The sequence below is a fragment of the Salvia hispanica genome, chromosome 5 (genome assembly GCF_029641045.1).
Source record: "Salvia hispanica isolate PSC_SH4W2 chromosome 5, Shi_PSC_v1, whole genome shotgun sequence".
NCBI classification, from domain to species: Eukaryota; Viridiplantae; Streptophyta; class Magnoliopsida; order Lamiales; family Lamiaceae; genus Salvia; species Salvia hispanica.
Genome location: NC_142696.1, coordinates 48,692,019 through 48,715,223, shown reverse-complemented (window position 1 = coordinate 48,715,223; position 23,205 = coordinate 48,692,019). Strand labels below are relative to the sequence as shown.

The following is a 23,205-nucleotide window of genomic DNA, read 5'->3' as shown; positions in this document are numbered from 1 at the left end:
ATGGAACATAAGACCAATTGAGCTAGCCGTGAGTGTGGGCAGAAACAAACATCTCACGAAGACACACATTGATGAAAATATCTCTTTGACCCCAACTATTGTTCTCATTTAGTTTATTTCTTCAACAAGGGCTTGATAAGTTGTTCCTTTAAAAAGGGCTTGATGAGACCATCTGTCAAAGCTGTGGTCGACGTTAGAGACGCTTTCAGTATTTCTCATTTAGTTTATTTCTTCAACAAGGGCTTGATAAGTTGTTCCTTCAAAAAGGGCTTGATGAGGCCATCTGTCAAAGCTGTGGTCGACGTTAGAGACGCTTTCAGTATGTTTAAAGCCTGCACCAAATATCACATGTATTGGATACCATGTTATTGAAAGGAAATACTAAACATGATCAATCTTACCTCTTTCAGCCCAACTTTCAGCTTTACTTCTTCTACATCAGATAAAGAGATCTTCAACTGGTTGATAACAGAAAGACCCGAGGTTACCCCCAACGGTGCAACTGTCAAGTCATCACTTACCATATACATTCTTGAACCCTCAACATAAGATTGACTTTCACTCCCTCCCATATTTAGATAACAATACTCATTGGCCTCCTTTCCAGAAAGATTGATACTAGTAGGATCGGGATTGATCAGCAATTCTTTGTTACATTTCAGATACATGCTATCAATATTACTAGACACGCTAACATGCAAATTATCCATTTTCTTGAGACCAGTGTTAGAGCATAGAAACCACCCAACTCTTCCTAAGGAAATGGTGAGATTGTTAAAAAGAAAATTTACAAAATCAGCATTTGCCTGAGCAAATAGAAACTTGTTTGTAGATTTTTGAAGCATGACTTTCAAGGTCATAATCTTCGGGTTCCTAAGAATGTCCTCCGGGAACACTTGATGCAACGAAACATGCCCCACTGTTGGTTCAATCAGTTTCCGAGGGAAAAAGAGGGCAGTGAGTGGGTCCATGGAAATCAATGATTCCTTAAGCAGACCTATAATCTAAACAAAACAAAAAGGCATCAATATTGAAAGGGTTAGTTCAAAGAAAGATCAAATGTATGATGAATCAATTACCTCATTCAAACCAAATGTCACATTTCTTGTTTCCGTGCCATCCATATCTTCCACAGCAATGCCGAGAGTGCTGAGAGTTTCAACGATGGAGCCGAACACACTAGGAATTACAAAGAGTTTTTCGGTGATTATGAAAGAAGCTGCACTCTTAGTGAAAACTCCTTCATATGATTCCCCATTACTGGAATTTGTGAGCTGAGTTCCGCGAATGTTAAGTCTCAGTTTACACAATTCACTATCAAAAAGTGTTGAATTGATCAGCTCTTTCTTGACATCCTCTCCAAGAAAATGGATGAGATCAAGATTTTTTGCACCTCTGTAGAGAGTGTTCAAGCTTCCAATGACAGGCGCCTTGTCTCCGTAGTGCTTCTCAAGGACTTCCACAATTGTTCCCAATGGAAGAAGTAGGAAGCTTAGCAACACGTCCGTGAAATCGCTGTCAGCTTCTGCAAATAGTACCTTCGTTTTCTCCTTATTTATCACAACCTTGATATGCATCTTCACTTCCTCAGCCTCAGACATTCTGCAGTTTGTTTTATTCGTGAGGAAAATATTCAGAATGGCTATATCAACATATTCCAGAAACAAAGCAATTGAAATCACAAACTTACTTATATTCCTATTTGTCAATTATTCAATGAAAAAGCAATTAAATATATCTTCCATTTAATATCAGTTTGGAGCACAACACAAAAAAATGATGAATAATTCAAGAGTTACCTGATTTTCAATATGTAAAAATGGCAACTTTCAAATAGTGTTTTTTCAAGTCGACCAAGATAGTCCAGATTTGTAAGGTCTCTTGTCCCACCAAATTCTATTCAAATATTACTCTTATCACAATCAGTTACACGTGAGTGTTGGAAATGAAATAGTTGCATTAATCATGGTATATACTTTCATCCTCATTAAACACAGATTACATAGTAACTCTGCATAATGCATTAATCAAATTTAATAACTGATTTAATTTGAGTTAATAATTTCCCTCGAATAATGCACATTTACGTCATTATTGGTCAAGATTCAATAGTACTTAGAGCATCCACAATGGATGCTCTAGTGAAAGCCTTAGTGAGAGCCCTAGTAGTTGCCACATCAACATGCCCTATCTCTTATCCACTTTTCATTTAAATTTTAAATCATTATTTTTTAATTTTGTTTTTAATTAAACTAAAATACCAAAATATATTATATTAAACCCCACAAATGCAAAAAAAAAAAAAAAAAAAAAAAAAAACCTACATTACTTAATTTAAAAGTGAAACGACATCATACTTAGCTAAAAAAAACTACATTAAAACTAAAATACTAAATTAAAAAAAAAAAACAAACTAGGTTTTAAAAGTGAAAGATTTGGTGTGTGAAAAGTGAAGAAAAACGGAGTATTTATAGTGGTTTAATTAGGGTTTAAATAATTAAAAAAAAAACAGAAAATGGTCGGGCATCGGCCTGCAATGGGTGCCCGATCCCACGCCTGATGGATCGGGCTAGAGATGGGGCGCGACCGAACTCTCGGTCGTCCTCGGGCATGCCCGAGACTTGCAATGGATGCCCGATCATGCCCGAGCCCGATGGCCGATCGGACGTGAGATCGGGCATCCATTGTGGATGCTCTTAGCGTAGAAGAAATTGGGGAGAACTATTAACTCGAAATTTATTCAACATAATCCATAATAATCCTGAAATAAATAAAAAAAATCATTTTCCTAGAATTTTGTATTGATTCCTTAATTGTCTCTTAATTGATTTCTTCATTCCAACATAGAATTCTTACAAAATGCATGCCCTAGTTATTTAGAATCTGAAAATTCACACCGTCACACGTATGAACTTTTCATTTCCGCATGAATTTCCACTATAGTGTAGTTGTTCAATTTAGAGGACCACACAAACACCATCAAAATACAATGCTTTTAGCTAGATAAACACCATCAAATTCCAATGTTTTCAGCCCATAACAGAGATAAACAAGTTTGATTACTTAAAAGAGACAAAAAACTGAGAAGAGCTTTCAGAATGTGCAATGGAACAAACATCATCGCCTCAGGAAATGATATAATCAATGCCTCCTCGACTCGAACTTCTTGTTCATTCGTTGTTTCCTCAAGTAGAGCCTCACGAGGCCTTCTGTCAGAACAGTTGTCGATGTAAGAGTCGCTTCCATTATGCATAAAGCCTGCACCAAACCACCAGTGTATCAGATAACATCTCAACAACTTCATTATCCAAACACAGACAAACCTTACCTCTTCAGTCCCAACTTGCAACTCTACTTCTTTTACATCAGACATAGAGATCTCCAACTCTTTGATAAGAGAAACACCTGATGTTACTCCCAACGGTGAAACAGTCAAGTCGTCTCGTACTATATACATTCCTGACTGCACAACATAAGCTTGCCTTTGATTTTCTTTGGACATGTTCTTTTTCATTTTCTCAGAATCATTAGCTATCAAACTAGCCATACTTTTGAGACCAGTGCAACTGGTCAGATACCAATCAACTTTTCCGAAAGACATACTGAGCATGGAAAAAAGATAATTTACAAAATCACCGTTTGCCTGAGCAAAAAGAAACTTGTTTGTAGATTTTGGAAGCATGACTTTCAAGATGAAATTCCATGGTTTACTAAACAAGGCAACCTTGTCACTCCAATGTAATAAAACATGAAACTTTGTTGCTAAAATCCTTCTCTCAGGGAAAATAAGTCCAGTGAACGGATTCGACAAAATCCATTATTCATCCAGGAGATGTTGAATGAAGATCGTTGACTCATTAATTCACAGCTCAAGACTTATCTAGACTTAGTCTTTGTTAGTTTTCAAAATTCCTAATGTTTAGCTATTTTCTGTTTTCGTAGTGGTCCTATTTCTTAGCTATATTCAGTTTAGCAGTTGCATTTTTATTGTGTAGAGTGCCTATAAATAGCACCTCATTTCAATGGAATAAATAAGTCTTTTGAGTCATTCTTCTAATACACAAAGGCTACGTTTATTTCCTTCTTCTTGCTTTACTCTACTCTTTGTTTCCAACATTTGTGGTATCTAGAGCTGGGTTCAATTACGATGGCCAGCAACGGAAGTTCGATGAGTGCTACACAACCACTCATTCCAGTCTTCAAAGGAGAAGGCTATGAATACTGGAGTATTCGGATGCAGACTCTACTGAGGTCTCAAGATCTATGGGACTTCGTGGAGCAGGGATATGCAGATCCCGACGAGGCGAACAAATTGCGGGAGAACAAGAAGAAAGACTCGAAGGCGTTGGCGATCATCCAGCAAGCGGTGCACGATAGCGTCTTCTCCAGAATTGCAACGGCGACCACCTCGAAGCAAGCTTGGTCAACTTTGCAGAAAGAATTCAAGGGAGATTCAAAAGTCATCGTCGTGAGATTGCAATCACTTCGACGTGACTTTGAAACGCTGATCATGAAGAATGGAGAATCTGTGGCTGATTTTTTGTCGAGGGCAATAGCAACAGTCAGTCAAATGCGATCTTGTGGAGATAAGATCACGGATCAGACCATCGTTGAGAAGGTGCTCAGAAGCTTGACTCCAAAGTTTGATCATGTTGTAGCTGCAATTGAAGAATCAAAGGACCTATCGGTTTTTTCATTTGAAGAACTGATGGGATCTCTTCAAGCTCATGAGTCAAGGATTAACCGATCGTTTGAAAAGTCTGATGAAAAAGCTTTTCAAGTGAAAGGTGAATTCTCCAATCGGAAGGAGTTCTCTACGGCAAGAGGACGAGGCAGAGGAGGTTTCCGAGGTCGCGGACGTGGCCAAGGTCGAGATCGTGGCGGTCGATCTGATGCAAAGCAATATTTTGGTGGACAGCAAGGTGACAAGAGCCAAATTCAGTGTCATAATTGCGGCAAATATGGGCACGTGAAAGCAGATTGTTGGTCGAAGGAAAAACAAGCAAATTGCGTCCAAGAAGAGGCGAATGATAACAAGTTATTCATGGCGGTTGCAGACGTCGTGGATGTGCCGAATGATGTGTGGTTCGTGGATAGTGGTTGCTCGAATCACATGTGTTCCAACAAGGAGATGTTCAAAGAGCTCGATGAATCTCGCAAGATTCAAGTCAGGCTAGGTGATGACAAATCTATTCAAGTTGAGGGGAAAGGTACTGTTGCAGTAAATGATGGCCATGGTAACACCAAACTCATTTATGATGTCTATTTTATTCCACACTTGGCACATAATTTATTGAGTGTTGGGCAATTGATATCTACTGGATATATGGTGGTGTTTGATGATCGTTTATGTGTCATCAAAGAAAAAAAATCTGGGCAAATCATTGCAAAGGTTTGCATGATGGAGAATAGAATGTTTCCGCTGCGAATATCAAATGTGGAGAAATACGCTCTTGTTTCTAGCACGCAAGAGGCGTCGAGGCTGTGGCATTTACGATATGGGCATCTCAACACCAATGGATTAAAGCTTCTTCGTGAGAAAGGTATGGTTCATGGGCTGCCTAAAATTGATGATTTTGATTTATGTGAAGGATGTATCTATGGGAAACAGAGGAGGAAATCCTTTCCTAGTGGTGTATCGTGGAGAGCTTCTAATTGTCTTGAGCTCATTCATGCTGATTTGTGCGGGCCTATAAATACAGAGTCGATTGGTGGAAGTCGGTATTTCTTTCTAATTACCGATGATTATAGTCGCATGAGTTGGGTTTATTTTATGAAAAATAAATCCGAAGCCTTTGAGAACTTCAAGAATTTCAAGGCTATGATGGAGAAACAAAGTGAGAAGAGCATCAAGGTTCTTCGTACAGATAGGGGTGGTGAGTTTTGCTCTAATGAATTTAATCATTTTTGCGAGACTAATGGAATACGCAGAGAGTTGACAACACCATATACGCCGGAGCAGAATGGTGTGGCGGAGAGGAAAAATCGCACCGTTGTAGAGATGGCGAGAAGCATGTTGAAGGCGAAGCATCTCCCCAACTCCTTGTGGGCAGAAGCTGTTGCTACTGCCGTATTCTTGCTGAATTTATCTCCTACAAAAGCTGTTCAAAATCGCACACCATATGAAGCTTGGGGAGGTACGAAGCCGACGGTGAGCAATCTAAAGGTTTTTTGGATGCGTAGCTTATGCTTTGGTGAGCTCTCAACATCGTCGAAAGCTTGACGAGAAATCTGAAAAGTGTATCTTCATTGGGTACTCTTCTCAATCTAAAGCATACAAGCTATATAAACCTCCTAGTGGAAAAGTTATTATCAGCAGAGACGTTGTTTTTCATGAAGATGCTGGCTGGGATTGGGAGAGCAAGCAAGATGACCCATATACTCTCTTCCCGCTGGACACGAGTGATGCAGATTCTGGTGTGAATTCGCCGCACAGCAGCCCTCCGAATTCACCACAAAACAACCCCATAAACTCACCAAATACTACTCCTCCAAATACGCCTCATACCAGCCCTATAAATCCTCCAAACTTAAATACACCACCTTCATTAAGTAGTTGTTCATCTCTCGAAACACCCCCTCCACGAGGCTATAGGTCTCTAACTGAACTTTATGAAAGATGTACTTTTGCTCTTATGGTTGCGGATCCAAATCGGTTCCATGATGCTGCTGGAGAAGAGAAGTGGCAGAATGCAATGAATGAGGAGATTGCAGCAATTGAAAAGAATGGAACTTGGATGCTGGAAGACTTGCCGGAAAATAAGAGTGCAATTGGCTTGAAGTGGGTGTTCAAGACGAAGTATAATGCAGATGGGAGTGTGCAGAAACACAAGGCTCGTTTGGTTGTCAAGGGCTATGCGCAGAAGCAGGGCATCGACTATGAGGAAACGTTCTCTCCGGTTGCTCGCTTCGAAACCGTGAGAATGTTCTTGGCTTTGGCTGCACATCTTAAGTGGCCTATCTATCAACTTGATGTCAAGTCTGCGTTTCTGAACGGAGACTTGGAGGAGGAAGTCTATGTCGTGCAGCCGGAAGGATTCGTTGTTGAAGGCATGGAGGATAAGGTCTACAGGTTGAAGAAAGCTTTATATGGCTTGAAGCAGGCTCCGCGAGCGTGGTACAGCAAGCTGGATTCGTTTTTCCAGCGAGATGGATTTGAACGAAGTGCTAACGAGCCTACATTGTATGCAAAGAAGGGAAGTAATGGTAGCTTGCTCCTTGTTTGTGTATATGTTGATGATATAATATATATGGGATCTTCTAACTCTCTTGTTACTGAGTTCAAAGAGAGTATGATGAATATGTTTGAGATGACAGATTTGGGTTTGCTTAATTATTTTCTTGGATTGGAAATTAAGCAAGGAGAAGATGGAGTGTTCGTTTTCCAGAAAAAGTATGCCGAGGATCTTCTCAAACGCTTCAACATGACGAATTGCAGAGCTGCAGTTACTCCCATGAATATGAATGAAAAGTTGCAACTCAAAGATGGTACGGAGGAAGCTGATGCAGTAAGCTTTCGGAGTCTAGTTGGAGGTTTGATTTATTTAACGCATACGAGGCCCGATATTGCCTTTGCCGTTGGTATGGTTTCCAGATTTATGCACAATCCAACATGTCAACATTTTGGAGCTGCAAAAAGGATTCTTCGCTACATAGCTGGAACTCAAAATTTTGGTATTTGGTACTCAAATGTTGCTGATTTTGAGTTGGTTGGGTTCACGGACAGTGATTGGGCAGGTTCGGTGGATGATAGGCGAAGTACTTCAGGCTTCGTGTTCAATCTTGGGTCTGGAGCTGTGACATGGAGTTCGAAGAAGCAAGGAGTAACAGCGCTTTCGACTGCAGAAGCAGAGTATGTGGCTGCTACTTCTTCAGCTTGTCAAGGAGTGTGGTTGAGAAGGTTATTGGCTGATTTCGAGCAGGAGCAGAAGGAGGCTACTGGAATTTTCTGTGATAATCAATCAGCTGTTGCGATTGCAAAGAATCCAGTTATGCACGAGAGAACGAAGCACATCGATATTAAGTTTCACTTCATAAGAGATTTGATTAATGAAGGGGTCATCTCTTTGAAGTTTTGCAGCAGCCTTGAGAACTTGGCTGATATTTTCACCAAGTCGTTGTCTTCGGAGAAGCACATCAAGTTCAGAAATATGCTCGGAGTGTGCAATTATGAATCAAGGGGGAGTGTTGAATGAAGATCGTTGACTCATTAATTCACAGCTCAAGACTTATCTAGACTTAGTCTTTGTTAGTTTTCAAAATTCCTAATGTTTAGCTATTTTCTGTTTTCGTAGTGGTCCTATTTCTTAGCTATATTCAGTTTAGCAGTTGCATTTTTATTGTGTAGAGTGCCTATAAATAGCACCTCATTTCAATGGAATAAATAAGTCTTTTGAGTCATTCTTCTAATACACAAAGGCTACGTTTATTTCCTTCTTCTTGCTTTACTCTACTCTTTGTTTCCAACAGGAGAGCTATGATCTAATCAAAGAAAAAGGATATAAATATTTGAAAGGTGATTATTTAAAAAAAAAGATACATATGCATATTGATAAATCACCTCCTTCAATCCAAATATCAAATTTCTCGTCTCTAAGTCGTGCATATCTTCCATAGCAATGCCGAGAGTGCTGAGAATTTCAACGATGGAGACATCCACAATAGGAAACATAGAGAGATCATCGGTGATTATGAAAGAAGATACACCACCAGTGTAAGATCTCCAAGAGCTGTTGGAACTTGTTGTATGAGTGCCGCAATTAAGCCTCAAACGAGACAAATCATTATCAAAACCAGTTAAATTGATCAGTGATTTTCTACTATACTCTTCACAGAAATAGTCGATGTGAAGATTTGCTGCACCTTTATAGAGAGTGTTCAAGCTTCCAATAACAGGTGCCTCGTCTCCATAGTGCTTCTCAAGGACTTCAATTATCTTTGAGAACGGCATAGCTAGGAAGGTTAACAACACTTCCGTAAAATGACCACTGGCTTCTGCAAATAGTACCTTCGTCTTCTCTTTATTTATTACGACTTTGATATGGAACTTCAGTTCCTCAGGAAGCTTAGACATTCTGTTTCTGTAACAGTTGAGACAATTTCATTAGCCAAATAATCTTTCAAGTGACAACATAATTTCTGTAGTCTGTCTTATTCCAGAAACAAAATAAATGAGTTCACAAATTTGGTATTTGAAATCATACATACTCAACTTCATATTTCCCAATTATTCAATTAAGTAAAAAGCAAGAAACTATCTAAATGAATGAACAAGATATGAATTAGCCGAGAATTACCTTATCTCCAATATATCTTGTAATAGAAAAATAGGAACTTGCTGAGTGGTTTTGATGCAGATAGTCTCTAATTATAAGGGCATGAAAATTCAGCCAAGAGTCTCTTGTCCCATCAAATTCCACTCCATTTTCAATTACTTTTAAAATCAATTACTAGATTCGACATTCCATAGTAAATGCTTAATTACCATGACTAGAGAAGGTGGCATTAAAAGGGTGGGAATTGCAAGCATGCAATTGATTTAATCTCCATTTACTTGTGACTGATAAAATATTAACATTCACTGTTTGCATTAATCACTATTAGCGTTACTAATTAACAAAATTTAAAGAATGATAGTATTGAAAACCAAAAAGTGCATTAGACCTGAATTTGAAATTTCTAAGTTTAGTTTTTCTTTTGTTTTTCTTTTTTTTTTTTATCGACGAATCTCTCATTTATTCGACATGCTATTCAAATGCCGAAGATTATTCAAAATAGCTGGTAAATTGAAAGCTTATATAAGATGCACTTTATCATAAGTTTGTTTTTCAGTTTATTTGAAATATATTTTGAAATTTTGTAACTCGGCTTTCTCATAAAATTGCTTAACAATTACAAAAGGATGCTACATAATTTAACGATGTTGCACACATGAGATCAGTGGCAAGAATCCGATATTTGAGGTCCAAATTATTGTTAACAATTATGGTATATTTTTAGTGTCAACAACCCAAATTGAATTGCTACATTCCATAATGTTAGCAAAAAATGGGTTATTATATATAGCATTAATTGATATATTGTGCACCACATTTCATCTTATTTGCAGTTTTAAAAATGAATAATTAGGATTCGGACTATTGTTAGACTTTGACATATATGTATTGCAAAATTGGATATCTAAATTTATTATTTGCATGTCTCCAATCCTATCTCTTTCAGAGCGAATCAAGCAATATAAAACAAATCTATATATACTAGACTACTAGTACTTTTAACCATGTACACATAAATGAGCTCTAAATCGTTCCTTACCACATCGAATTCCTGACAGAGATCCACATCAAAATAATTTTTTTTGTGCAACAAAATAATTTGTATTGAGCAAGATTCACCCAAGTTGCATCAAAATCCCCATTAGAAGTTAGAACTGCTGCTCCATTCCTCCGATTCTGATTCCGATTCCATCTGCTCCTCCGATTCTGATTTGGACTGCTGCTTCAGTTCTTGTTTCCCCAAAAAGGGCTTGATGAGGCCATCTGTCAAAGCAGTGGTTGATGTAAGAGCTTCCTTTAGTATGCGCAAAGCCTGCAACAACGCGAATGTATATTGGAAACCATGAAGGAAATTATACAAGATGTCTATTTGTCAAGTACAACATGAAAAGTAAGTAGTAGAATTTTATCAAAGACTGCAATATCCAAACATGATCATACCTCGTCCAACCCAACCTTCATCTCGACTTCTTGTATATCAGACAACGAGATCTTCAGCTCATTGATAACAGAAAGACCCACCGTTACACCCAACGGTGCAACAGTCAAGTCATCGCTTACCATAAACATTCTCGCTCCATTAACATACGATTGACATCCAATCTGGCCAATGTTTAGTAAACAGTTCTCATTTTCATTACATGAATAGCAAGTAGGCTTGGGCTTGATTACCATGTCTTTGGTATATGACCATTTCAGAAGCCTGTCATCAGAAGTACAAGCTACAAAGCTATGCAAATTCTCTATAGCATTGAGACCATAATTACTGCCTAGACACCACTCAACTCTTCCTAAAGAAATAGTGAGCATTGACAAAAGAAAATTAACAAAAACACCATCTGCTTGAGCAAACAAAAACTTATTCGTCGATTTTTGAAGTATGACTTTCAAGATCATATTCTTTGGATACTTAATAGTGGCCCTTTTTTCAATCTCGCGTAACAAAAGACGACTATCTATTCGTGCGATCTTCCGTCTCCAAGAGAAAATTAGGGCAGTGAGTGGATTCAAGGAAACCAATGACTCCTTCAGTAGAGATATAATCTAATTGAAACAAAAATGAAGTAGTACTGTATCAGTATATATTTGAAAGATGGTTATAGCAAAGATAGATCAAATATATGATGATGAGTCACCTCATTCAAACCAAATGTCACATTTCTTGTCTCTGCGCCGTCCATATCTTCCACAGCAATGCCAATCTTTCTGAGAGTTTGAATGATGGAGCATTCCACAATAGGAAACACACGGAGATCATCGGAGATTATGAAAGTAGCTTCACTTTTGGGGTGAGTAGAGACTCTCAATCTAGACAATTGTCTATCAAAATGTGTTGAATTGATCATTCCATCCTCTTCTTGGAAATGGATGATATCTAGATTTCTTGCAGATTTGTAGAGTGTGTTCAAGCAACCAACAGCAGGGGCCTCGTCTCCGTAGTGATTCTCGAGGACTTCCACAATCGTTCGCAATGGCATAGCTAGGAAGCTTAGCAACACGTCTGCGAAATCGCTACCAGCTTCTGCGAATAGTACCTTCGTCTTCGACTTATTTATCACAAACTTGACATGGAACTGAACTTCCTCAGCCTCAAACATTCTGTTTGTTGTAAAAGTGAAGAAATTCAGATTCGTTACAGCAGTTCAAAACGCTAAAATTGCAAGAGAAGCAATGCCTAATTGTTGAATTTCTAAAAACTATTAGTTAAAAACCCTAAATTAAACAGGATGAACAAAAGATGAATAGGTTAAAAATTACCTTGCGTCCAATATGTGTAGAGAATCTTGTAAAAATCGTGTGAGGCAGATATTCCGGACTTATAACTGTATAATTGATAGGGTCCTCAAACTAGCAAATCTTGCCAAATATATCTACAATATTTTAGCTTATCTTTGATTTTAGTTAGTTATTTTTATTTATTCTCTATATCTTTTTGTAATCTTTTATTTTAATTACGTTTTTTGATTAGCAAGACATATGTTAGGGTTTAGAATTCTATATAATAAAATTCTATCGTATTTTTATTCATTGAGAAATAGTAATAAACAAATTATTCTCATTCCCGGTTTCGACGGAAATCGCCCCTAGCACCTCAACTAGGGTTTATCTTATTCTCTATTTGTCCGTTTAAATCGTGGTGCTCAGGCTCGATTGGTCGAGGACCTATCAATAACCAAGATTTTCGTGTCCCGCCAAATTCCACTCCCTCTTTCTACTTTTATTAGAATTAATAAAATTCCGGACCTCATATTTCCTAAACGCATTTCATAATTATTATAATGGATTAATATAATGGATTTATATTTCCCTCATTCATTTCACTCATATTTTATTATAAAATCTATATTAAACTTATAATTATTAGGTCATCAATTGCTAACTAATTAACAATCCAAAATTGAGACCAATTTTTAACCATTAGATTAGAAGATCTTGTGGTTGATATAATGCCAAGTGTAATACGGAGTATATTTTAAATTTAAATAATTATTAATTAAATTAAAAGGGTATTAATGTCAAATCATATATGTAGTAATTATAACTAACTATTTTCTCTCTCCTCAAAATCATCTCAAATCTTTAAATTTACGTAACTCTCTCAATTTAAATTATTTTTTCGCAAAAAATATATCAAATTAAAGATAATTTAATAAGGATTCCAACGAGATCTCAATTGCATATGTTTCGACGATGTTCGGGTGATGAAATTTGATAAATTATATTTCAATTTTTGTACATGTTGATAAGCAGCTTTTATCAACAAATGCAACAAAAAATCTCAATATATTGTAGGCAAAATCTCAATATTATGCATGTCCAATCTCAATAAAAATGTGTTGATATTTTCTTGTCCTTGTATTGATATTCTAATGTCATATTATTGATATTTTTAATACAAAATGTTGATATAAAATAACACCCACGAAAATTATCATATGATAATATAATGACGATATTACCATTTTGTTGATATTTTGTCTACTATTTATTAAGATTTGTGAGCTTTAATCTCATCCACTCATTTTAAAATCCAAGGGTGGAGATTTAGTCTTGATTTTAGATTAGGGTGCTATAAGCATTAGAATAGGACCATATTAGGTCAAATAGTGTTTGCAATGAATACATGCATAGGTTTTTCAAGTTTTATTCTAGAGACAAAGCAATTGAAATCACAAACTTACTTAACTTTCTATTTTCCAATTATTCAATGAAAAGGCAATTAAATATATCTTCCATTTAATATTATTTTGAAAAAACCACAAAACCTAACTGTTTAATTTGGGGAACAACATACAAAAATAAAACATAATGACATGAAATGAATAGTGTTGGAATAAAAATAATTAAACTATTATGAAGAATTATCTAGACATTTGTAGGTATTAAAATATCTAGATATTTTAGGAGAATTCTCTAGAATTAGTATGTATTAAAATATTTAGATATTTTAGTAGAATTCTTTAGAATGTTAGGAAAAATATCTAGATTTTTCTTATAAAATATTATAGATTCTAGTAGAGAATTCTATAATATGAAGTGAATCCCTGTAAATAGGGGAGAGTTGTAACATTTTTGCACAGGTTGTGAAGTTGAGAAGTTTGAGAAATTGAGTGTTCCTTTCTTCCCCGCATCAAAACATCTCCTAAAACCATTTCTACATATTCCACCCATTCTCCTCTCAAATATTTCCTCCAAACTAAATTACTCCTCCAACATATCCTATATATTTCCAACAACTAGTTCAAGAGTTAACTGATTTTCAATATGAAAAAATAGGAACTTTCAGTAAAATAGTGATTTTCAAGTCTACCAAGATTGTCCACATTTGTAATTAGTCAAGAGTCTCTTTGTCTCAACAAGTTAACCTTTTTGAAAATTGATTTAAAAAAACCGGATGAAAATAATTACAATAGAAAATTTCCAACCAAGCAACAAAAAACATAACAATAATATCCCAAAATTAAGGAAACTCAACATTCTGTCTTTGGCTCTTTCTTAGGCTCTTTCACAACTGGTTTGATGAGGCCATCAGCTGAAGTTGTTTTGGGTTTGATGAGGCATCAGTTAAAGTTGTTTTTGATGTGAGAGATGCTTTAAATCGTCGCTAACAAAACACATCGTTTGTTTCTTGCAAAACTCAATTTTGCTCGATAATAAACTATCGTAAAATTGAAATGAGATATTTAACGGAAATTAGACTTACCTCATCAATGCCTAGTTTCAAAGTCATCATCTCAGCACCTTGAGTGTCTGTAATCCCAAAATCGGTAAGAATATAAAAATCTCTGGTGACAATAGGCGCAACCCTAAGATCATCGGTGATGATGAAAACCAAGGACTTTCTACAAAAGCTCCACCTTTGTAGTTCCAACATACTCCGACGCGTGTTTCTCTGTTCAACCAGTTCCTACACTCACACTTAGCTATATTGGAATACATGCTGATATTAACAAAAGCTTTATAAGTGCAATTTTCGTATCGACAAAGGAAGCATGGCAGGGTCCCGGTGCCTGCAACATCAACCGCTAGAAAACGGCATATTTCATATAAATAACTCCGTGGATTCAGCAGCATTTCCTTAGCGCCTCGTGTAGAGAAGTGGGCGGTGTCGAGTTCGGACAAGCCTTTGTAGAGAGTGCTTAAGCTCCCGATGGCGGCTGCCTCTTCTGATCCGGTGTGTTTTGGAGAACTGTGACGAGTTTTCCTAATGGGAGGGTGAGGAAGCTTAGCAGTACGTTGACGAAATCGCTGTTGGCTTCTGCGAATACTACTTTTGTTTTCTCTTAGTTGATCATAACTTTCAGAGACAAAGACATTTGGGTTTATGTATAATAATTTGTCAATTTTGATGAAACATTGAAAATAGTTTGGATTTATAAGGGCATGGAAATTAACCAAGAGTCTCTTGTCCCACCAAATTCCACCCCCTCTTGCAATTATACAATTTTACAATTTTATCTGCTTAATTAGCACAACTTTCACAGAGGTGGCAATGGGAATCGCAAGCAATGCAATTGCTTTAATTTCCATTTACTCGCGACTTATCTATACATATATAAAAAGCGAGTTTTGCCCTTAATTGCAAATATTTATAAGTTTTAGATTGTTTACTAAAATTTAGATATTTTGGTTGACCAATAAAAAATTAATTCAATTTATAAATATGGCTGTTACAAATTTAATCAACAATTATAAAAACTATTTGAATTAAAATTCATCTATTTAAATGTTGGCCGTTATAAATTTTTGGCTTGGAAGTGTTCTTAATAAAGTTTTATAAATTTTTGGCCGTTATAAATTTTTAATAATTGTAATTTAATCTTAATATTTCAATAATAAGCACTACATATTGATTAGCTATGGAATTGGGGTTACACAGATTAGAAGATTTGTAACTTTGTAACCGCCACGTTATTACACATTATTAGGAATTGTATTAATAATAATTCAATGTAAATTTTTAACACAGTATAACTTCTCTATATATTTTGTGTATATATATGTATCATTCACTAGCTTATTACTCACTTTCTCATTACCTTCACCTATAATCTATTACATTACTGAGTTTCCTACGAAACGAATTTGTTTTCAATATGATTCTTGCTTTTTATTATTAGTATCTTTTTATATTTCTCCATTTTACACATTCTTTAAGTGTAGTTATTATGTTACTGATATTGGTTGTTATGTTCTTACCAGAGAGGATAGTTGAAACCAAGGAAATGGAATTTCTCTATTAGCAATTTACCATAACTTTATCAATCAAAGGTTGATATCATGGACGCATTCATCTTGCCAAATTTGGTTTTGGTTTTGAAATTGGTAAGTATTTTAGGAAATTTTATAATGAAAATGATAAGTTGTGTTCGCATTATTCACGAATGAAAATATTTTTCGAACTTGCAATATGGGGGGTCTATAGTTGACTATGTTTGAAGTTTTTATCTACATATGGGAGTAAACTGGCCAGACTGAGAAGATGGTGTTGACGCAGATGAAAGTGTTGGAAACGATAAGCGGCAAAGATGAAAGCTATTGGAGATAGATGAGTGCCCATGGGCGATGTGGCATAGCGGCATGAGCATAAATGATTTTGGATTCTATTTTTTATTGAAATTTTCATTTCTTGGTTGCATTTTGATCTATTATTTTTTATTAATCGATTTTCTATTAGTGAAATTATTGAATGTTATATGATGAGTAATTAAATGGATTGATGAACACTGTAATTAATTCCAACATAAGTATTAAACTAAAATTTCAACATTATTAAAAAAATCCACAAGACAATACGGAAAGTTATTTTGATTTTTCAACATTGCCAAAAATTATTAATAACATAATCAAAATTGTTTCTTAATTAAATATCATTGGTTTATATTGTTAGTGATTAAACACTCTATATAATATTATTTTTTTTATCATAATTTATTTAATTTATACTTTCAATTTTATATGAGAAAATTCAATAGGCCGTGCAATGCACGAGGTTGATACTAGTGAATATTAAACCGCCGGTATTTGTACTTTGCATTAATCACCATTGCCGTTGCTAATTAACAAAATTTAGTGAATAATATGAAAATTCTTGATTTAAATATTTAATAAATGTTTTAATTTATGTGCAAACTTTTTCCATAGCTTATTTGTAGGATAGGATTCACTAGGTACGTAGTGGTAGATATTCAAATAACATGAGTGTGTTAATTTTTACATAAATATCTAAATTCTTGCAAAATGTCTATAGTGATTTAGAATCCGAACATAATTCAAGTTGATGGTTCACATAGATTTAATTTTCACTATCAAGTATAATCGGCAATTCGCAACATCAACACGAACTTTTGATTTTTTGCATTCACAATTATCACTGTCATGCAAGAACGACGTATCGACAAATTCTCAAAGAAACCCTTCGAATACGTAGTTTATAATTGAAACAAAAATTAGTGTCTTTAATTACATTAAAAATTGTCCTTAAAGGTTATTTTCGTGATTATATAATTGAAATAAACAAAAAAACTACATAATGTTAGTATAAATTAAATTAGAAAATATGTACATATATTAAACTGAACAGAATTTTTTTTGCATGGTTTCATAATCATGATCAGGTTACATTAAAAATCCATCAAAATCAAATGTTTTGAACAAGATTTATAAAATAAAGCATAAACAAGTTCTGCTAAAAACCCAACACCAAAAATCACATTAAGACAAGATGATCTAAAGCTTTAATCAATTATGTCTTCAACTCCAACTGCTACTCCATTTCTTGTTTCAAGAAGGGTTTGATGTCCATTTCTTGTTTGCTCAAGAAGGGCTTGATGAGGCCATATGTCAAAGCAGTGGTTGATGTAAGAGCCGCTTTCAGTATGCTTAAACACTGCGCCAACGAGAACGTGTATTGGATACTATATTCATGAAAGTAAAATACTAGTACAAGATGTATATTTGCAGCTTACCTCTTCCACCCCAATTTGCAGCTTTACTTCTTTTACATCAGACAAAGAGATCTTCAACTCTTTGATAAGAGAAACACCTGATGTTACCTCCAACGGTGAAACAGTCAAGTCATCACGTACCATATACATTCTATATCCCTTGACAGAACTTAACGCAGTATGATTGTACCTTAGTAGCAAGTCTCGGTATTGTTTCGAAAGCATCTTCTTAAAATTACTAGCTTTACTCCTATGCAAACTAGCTATATTCTTGAGACCAGTGTTACTGCCCATACACAAGTCAAATCTTTCTAAAGACATTCCCATTATTGAAAAAAGAAAATCCACAAAACAAGAATTTGCCTGAGCAAACAACAGCTTGTTTGTAGACTTTTGAAGGAGGACTTTCAAGATATTATTCTCTGGGATCACAAGATAGGGGCTCTTCTCGACGTCAATCTGATGTGACAAAACATGCACATCTGTTGCTAAAACCATCTGTCTACCCGGAAAAATGAGGGCAGTGAGTGGATTCGAGCAAATCAATGATTCCTTCAATAAACCTATTATCTGACCAAAACAATAAAAAGATAATATTATCAATACTTGAAAGGTGGTTATTTCAAAGAAATATCAAATGTATAATGAATCACCTCATTCAATCCAAACCACACATCTCTAGTCTCCATGTAATCCATATCTTCCATAGCAATTCCAAGAGTGCAAAGAGTTTCAACGATGGAGCGTTCCTCAATAGGCAACACGCAAAGATCATCGGTGATTATGAAAGAAGATACACCATCACTGAAAACCCCATTATATGGCTGAGTACCATAATTAAGTCTCAGACTCTGCAATTCTTTTTCACAACGTGTTGAAGAATTGATCAGTTTTTTCTTAGCATAATCTCCATGGAAATGGTCGATATGAAGATATGCTGCAGTTGAATAGAGAGTGGTCAAGCTTCCAATAACAGGCACCTCGTATCCATAGTGCTTCTCAAGGACTTCCATAATCGTTGACAATGGCAAAAGTAGCAAGCTTAACAACACATCTACAAAATGACCACCGGCTTCTGCAAATAGTACCTTTGTCTTCTCTTTATTTATCACAACGTTGATACAGAAATTGAGTTCAGACATCCTGTTTCTGCAACAGTGAGATCTTTTTATTAGGCCAAATAATCTTTGAAGGGACTGCATATATTTAGTTTTCAAAGTCTAACAAAACAAATTAGTAACAATTGTGGCATTTGAAATCATAGATTATCAACTTCTCATTATCCAATTAATCAAATTAAAAAGCAAGAAAAGAGAAAAAGGAAAGGAAGATGGAATAATAAAAACTAAAAAGAATAAACAAGAGATGAGTTGGTCGAGAATTACCTTATTTCTCAATATGTATATATATCTTGTAAGAGAAAAAAAGAAACTTGATGAGTAGTTTTGATGCAGTCATGCAGGTAGTCTGTATTTATAAGGGCATGGAAATTAGCCAACAGTCTCTTGTCCCACCAAATTCCACTCCATTTTTAAATTCTTTCAAAATCAATTACTACTAAATTTGACTCTTGACAATGAAGGTTACCCTTTCAGCATTCCAAAGTTAATGCTTAATTGCCATAACTTTCATAGAGAAGAGGAAAGGTTGGGAAGCACAAACATGCAACTGATTTTAACTTCCATTTACTCGAGAGGGATGAAATTTTAACATTCAATGTTTGCATTAAGAACTTTCACATTGATATATGAATATTATTTTCCCATATTGAAATTTCACAAGGAACAAGAAATTTCATTGGAAAATGAAACTAGAACTTGTTAATATGTCCATTGTAATCAGAGACAGCTGCATATTAGTACAATTTTTTTCTTAAAAATATTACTCGTAAGAATTTTTATGTCATTGGAGCCAATGTGGAATTCAGTTTCTTTGAGATCTGATAGAAGATTTCCAGCATCATTTAGAATCGAAATTTTTGAAGCCAAACTAGGACTCATGGTTGAATCATCAGTCCCGCCTCTTTAGAGAGAAAGAAATTTTCTTGTATAGAAACTTTCTACTTTTATAGGGCGGACCAAAAAGTAAAAAGTTTCTATTTTTAAAGGACAGACGGAGTATTTTTTTTAAAGTGAGACATAACTAAAAAATTACAATTTCCATTAATATCCCTGATCAACATTATTTACACACCTAGTTGACATCAGTACACTCTGATATTGTTACAACTAGTTGAAATGGCATGAAAAGTGATTTTGGCCATTTATTTTCAGATTGGATTGACTAGGTCATGCATCGGCGTCGTTGAGAGATGTATCTTGATCCATCTCTATCTTCTTCCACTTTGTAAACTTGGACAGCAGAATAAGGCCAATTGTTTGGGAACTCACACCACATATCAACCCAATCCATAATCCCTGTGCCAAACAAAACAGATTTTACTTTCAATTTGTAGTAATGACAAAAACTCATGTACCTACCTTGGCATGGAGTGTAGTCTTGAATGCAAGCAAAGCAGCAACAAGCATTCCAATGCAGTAGAATCCTCCCAAGTTGATATACACAACAAAATGCTGCCAACCACATCCCCTTGCTACCCCTGCACTCGAAAACCAACCGTGTTTCAATCTAATTGGATTCCTCAACATCACTACATTAGCTGTGAATCACAACACACAACCTGATAATGCTCCCTGCACAAAATCACACAATATGGACACGACGAGGAAGGGCGTCATTGAGGCAAACGCATCGATTATCACCGGGCTGCTTGTGAAGGCGCTGGCCCAGAGGTTATGGCCCAGAGACAGCGCCAAAACTACAGCTAGCGCAGGGATAGCGGCGAGCTTAAGTGTGACGTGCATGGCTTGCCTGGCTCGATCAGGCCGTCCAGCACCCAACTCGTTAGACACCCTCGTGCTGCAAAAGCAGACCAACCGAGTTCAGCAATCGCGTGCGTATCCAATAAGCAATCGTGCACGCAATTGTTTATTCTCACCTAACCGCTGCACTCATGCCATAAGCAATCATGTACGCAATTGATTCCGTGTTCACACTGATGAATACATAGTCATAAGTATCGACCTTGAAATTACGACATAAAACCAAGTGGACGCATAGTATCATTATCATACTACTTACCACATCGCTATGAGGGAAGTAGAGACCTCCGAGTTTGGCATCAATCCAGCCAATAAAACGAGAATCTCGAAAGCCCAATATTCCAGACTGATTTCAAGAGCATGATAGTATCATCAAACATTATGACAAATAAGCAATCTAAGCTACAAAATCACTACAATGAAATCACTCACCACACCATTCCTGCAGAAGGCACAGCAAGCTTCAAGGTTGGCCATATATGCCTTAAAGACTCCCAAGTAAATCCATTCCATGTGTTTTTGAATTTCTTCGCCCTAACCACGTACGAGGCTAGCATCAAGGCCGAGACCCACAAAGATATGGAAGCTGCCACGGGGGCTCCACTGTATCCGAGGCTGGACCAATTAACCAAGGCATAGGCAACACCGATGTGGAGGGCAAGAGGGACTAACGAGCATACAACGAGTGGCATAACAACTGACTGTGACTGAAGAAACCTAAGCATATTTTGCAATAATCCGTAAGCAAACAGCCCCGGTACCAAATACTTGAGATACACACCGGCTGAGTTTGCTATATGAGGCTTCTGATGTAATGAAATGAGGATAGTGTCGGAATAGAACCACAGACCCGACACAAGGAGACTGCATATAATAGATATAATGCAAGAAGTCTGTAGATACACTCCCATTATCCTGTGCTTTTTTGCTCCAAATGCTTGGCCACATAATGTTTCAAGGGCACCACTCAATCCAACCTACACCAATTCTTAAGAAATTAACAATTTAAAAAATTTCACACTTATGAGCAAATCATTTAAATTTTGACATAGTTTTGAACAAATTGAGTTGATTAGATTGAGATAAAGTCGTATATATAAGATGACAAAACAAATATGTAAGTATAGGAAAAAGTAATGTTGTGACAGAATAAAACAATTGTGTAATCGAGATAAACATAAACGTAAAAAACAGACTATATTCAGATTGTTTTCAAATTAAAGAGCTTTGTACCCTACTCCTATATAAATAGGCACACAGGCAACTGGCTAGACCCAATATAACAATTAAGGCCTAAAACAAAAACATATCATAGTAAAAAGTCTAAGAAAAGAACACAACACATAGAGAGTGAGAGTGATGGGATATAACCATGAGAGACAAACCGGTGACGGCAGCCCAGGAATTGCCGAGATTGGCGGCAGTGAGTTCGTGTTCACCGAGGTGGCCAGCGAACATGACGGAGACGAGAGGGATGAAGTAATAGGCGGCGTTGGTGAGAACCAAGGGCAGCGAGAACAGCACCTGCTTCTTGGCCTCCGCCAAATCGATCATCCTCCCTAGAAGTTCCATTCCTCGTTCCATCATTCCTCTTTTTCCACTACTAGCTAAAGCTCCATTAGCCCTGCTACCACTTTGCCCACTGCTCTCAACATGATCATGATCATCTGGGCTGTTGTTATGAACTGTATCCCTAGCAGCGAAATCGACCAGATTAATCGACTGGGAAGCAACATCAGCCGGTTCATTAACAGCTTCTTGGTTGTACACGTTGTTGTTCATCTCCGGCAGGTGTTTAGACACGGTTCCACTTGCCCGATTTTTCGGAAAATTACTTGCTAGTGCTCCTAGAACTGCCAGCTCTTAGTCCTTGGGATCACACTATGAATGAATCAAAGATTGAGTATCAAACCATGACTATAACTTCACAATTTTGATTTTTGCTGAACATACAATCGGAAAATTATAATTTTGATTTTGAAGAAATACATATGATTTTGATTTTTGCTGAACATACAATCGGAAAATTATAATTTTGATTTTTGCAGACTGATACTAAAAACATAAACATAAATAAATCTGATCAAGCAATCAAAAACATACAATCTGAACCCTAATACATAAAAATAAATACCGTAAAGGTGGAGCTGAGTGCTGACGGCATGGAGGGGCGACCGGCGACGGCGTGGATGGAGGTGGAGGCGTGGAGAGAAACGAGTGATTTAGGGTTAAGAGTGGTGGAACTGGAGGATGAATTCTGATACTAGTCTTTTAGGTTTTATATTTTAGTGTTATCAAATTAATACTACTATATACTATTAAAATATAATTCGTATTTTTTTTCTTTGAACCAAAAATTTTATATTTTAAAATTGAATGAAGAAAAGTCGAATTTTAAAATTTTAATTTGGTTCATTTCGGTATACATTTTCGGATTTTCCAGCATCATTGAGGATCAAAATTCTTTAAACTACTGGGACTAATGGTTAAATCATTGCGGATGAATCACATAACCATCGCTAAAGAATATTTTGCTCTCTGTAAGTTAGAAATTGGTTTTTGGAAAGATAACCATGATCTAGCTTTGGATTAATATATAAT

General features: G+C 36.1%; 4 protein-coding genes across 4 annotated transcripts; all 4 read right to left on the bottom strand.

Moving 5' to 3' along the window:
• Positions 1-224: 224 nt before the first annotated feature.
• LOC125188120 (uncharacterized) lies at positions 225-1,601 on the bottom strand. The gene is made up of 3 exons (XM_048084864.1): positions 1,080-1,601; positions 402-1,004; positions 225-332 (listed from the first exon to the last, which is right to left on the bottom strand). The coding sequence occupies exons 1-3, from the start codon at positions 1,599-1,601 to the stop codon at positions 225-227; spliced, it is 1,233 nt and encodes a 410-aa protein (XP_047940821.1).
• Positions 1,602-10,247: 8,646 nt separating this feature from the next.
• Positions 10,248-11,930, bottom strand: LOC125188121 (uncharacterized). Its single transcript, XM_089059667.1, has 3 exons — positions 11,411-11,930; positions 10,716-11,318; positions 10,248-10,587 (listed from the first exon to the last, which is right to left on the bottom strand). The coding sequence occupies exons 1-3, from the start codon at positions 11,870-11,872 to the stop codon at positions 10,417-10,419; spliced, it is 1,236 nt and encodes a 411-aa protein (XP_088915793.1). The 5' UTR covers positions 11,873-11,930; the 3' UTR covers positions 10,248-10,416.
• A 5,611-nt stretch (positions 11,931-17,541) lies between these two features.
• LOC125200026 (uncharacterized) lies at positions 17,542-18,831 on the bottom strand. The gene is made up of 3 exons (XM_089059313.1): positions 18,376-18,831; positions 17,744-18,292; positions 17,542-17,664 (listed from the first exon to the last, which is right to left on the bottom strand). The coding sequence occupies exons 1-3, from the start codon at positions 18,733-18,735 to the stop codon at positions 17,542-17,544; spliced, it is 1,032 nt and encodes a 343-aa protein (XP_088915439.1). The 5' UTR covers positions 18,736-18,831.
• A 1,066-nt stretch (positions 18,832-19,897) lies between these two features.
• On the bottom strand, positions 19,898-22,471 carry LOC125186227 (protein DETOXIFICATION 18-like). Its single transcript, XM_048082579.2, has 7 exons — positions 21,976-22,471; positions 21,037-21,581; positions 20,864-20,950; positions 20,721-20,777; positions 20,403-20,641; positions 20,203-20,321; positions 19,898-20,139 (listed from the first exon to the last, which is right to left on the bottom strand). Exons 1-7 carry the CDS (start codon positions 22,384-22,386, stop codon positions 20,011-20,013), a joined length of 1,587 nt encoding a protein of 528 aa, XP_047938536.2. The 5' UTR covers positions 22,387-22,471; the 3' UTR covers positions 19,898-20,010.
• Between the last annotated feature and the right edge of the window lie 734 nt (positions 22,472-23,205).

Excerpts from the sequence above, each read along its gene's own strand:
- LOC125186227 (XM_048082579.2), bottom strand. The coding sequence starts at position 22,386 with ATGAACAACAACGTGTACAACCAAGAAGCTGTTAATGAACCGGCTGAT. Across the intron at positions 20,778-20,863 it reads ACTTCCCTCATAGCGATGTG|TGTGAACACGGAATCAATTG; the intron begins GTAAGTAGTATG and ends TGTATTCATCAG. Across the intron at positions 20,322-20,402 it reads TGTGCAGGGAGCATTATCAG|GGGTAGCAAGGGGATGTGGT; the intron begins GTTGTGTGTTGT and ends TTTCGAGTGCAG.
- LOC125200026 (XM_089059313.1), bottom strand. The coding sequence starts at position 18,735 with ATGGAAGTCCTTGAGAAGCACTATGGATACGAGGTGCCTGTTATTGGA. Across the intron at positions 18,293-18,375 it reads TGTGGTTTGGATTGAATGAG|ATAATAGGTTTATTGAAGGA; the intron begins GTGATTCATTAT and ends TGTTTTGGTCAG. Across the intron at positions 17,665-17,743 it reads TGCAAATTGGGGTGGAAGAG|TGTTTAAGCATACTGAAAGC; the intron begins GTAAGCTGCAAA and ends TCGTTGGCGCAG.
- LOC125188120 (XM_048084864.1), bottom strand. The coding sequence starts at position 1,601 with ATGTCTGAGGCTGAGGAAGTGAAGATGCATATCAAGGTTGTGATAAAT. Across the intron at positions 1,005-1,079 it reads TGACATTTGGTTTGAATGAG|ATTATAGGTCTGCTTAAGGA; the intron begins GTAATTGATTCA and ends TGTTTTGTTTAG. Across the intron at positions 333-401 it reads TGAAAGTTGGGCTGAAAGAG|GCTTTAAACATACTGAAAGC; the intron begins GTAAGATTGATC and ends TATTTGGTGCAG.
- LOC125188121 (XM_089059667.1), bottom strand. The coding sequence starts at position 11,872 with ATGTTTGAGGCTGAGGAAGTTCAGTTCCATGTCAAGTTTGTGATAAAT. Across the intron at positions 11,319-11,410 it reads TGACATTTGGTTTGAATGAG|ATTATATCTCTACTGAAGGA; the intron begins GTGACTCATCAT and ends TGTTTCAATTAG. Across the intron at positions 10,588-10,715 it reads TGAAGGTTGGGTTGGACGAG|GCTTTGCGCATACTAAAGGA; the intron begins GTATGATCATGT and ends GCGTTGTTGCAG.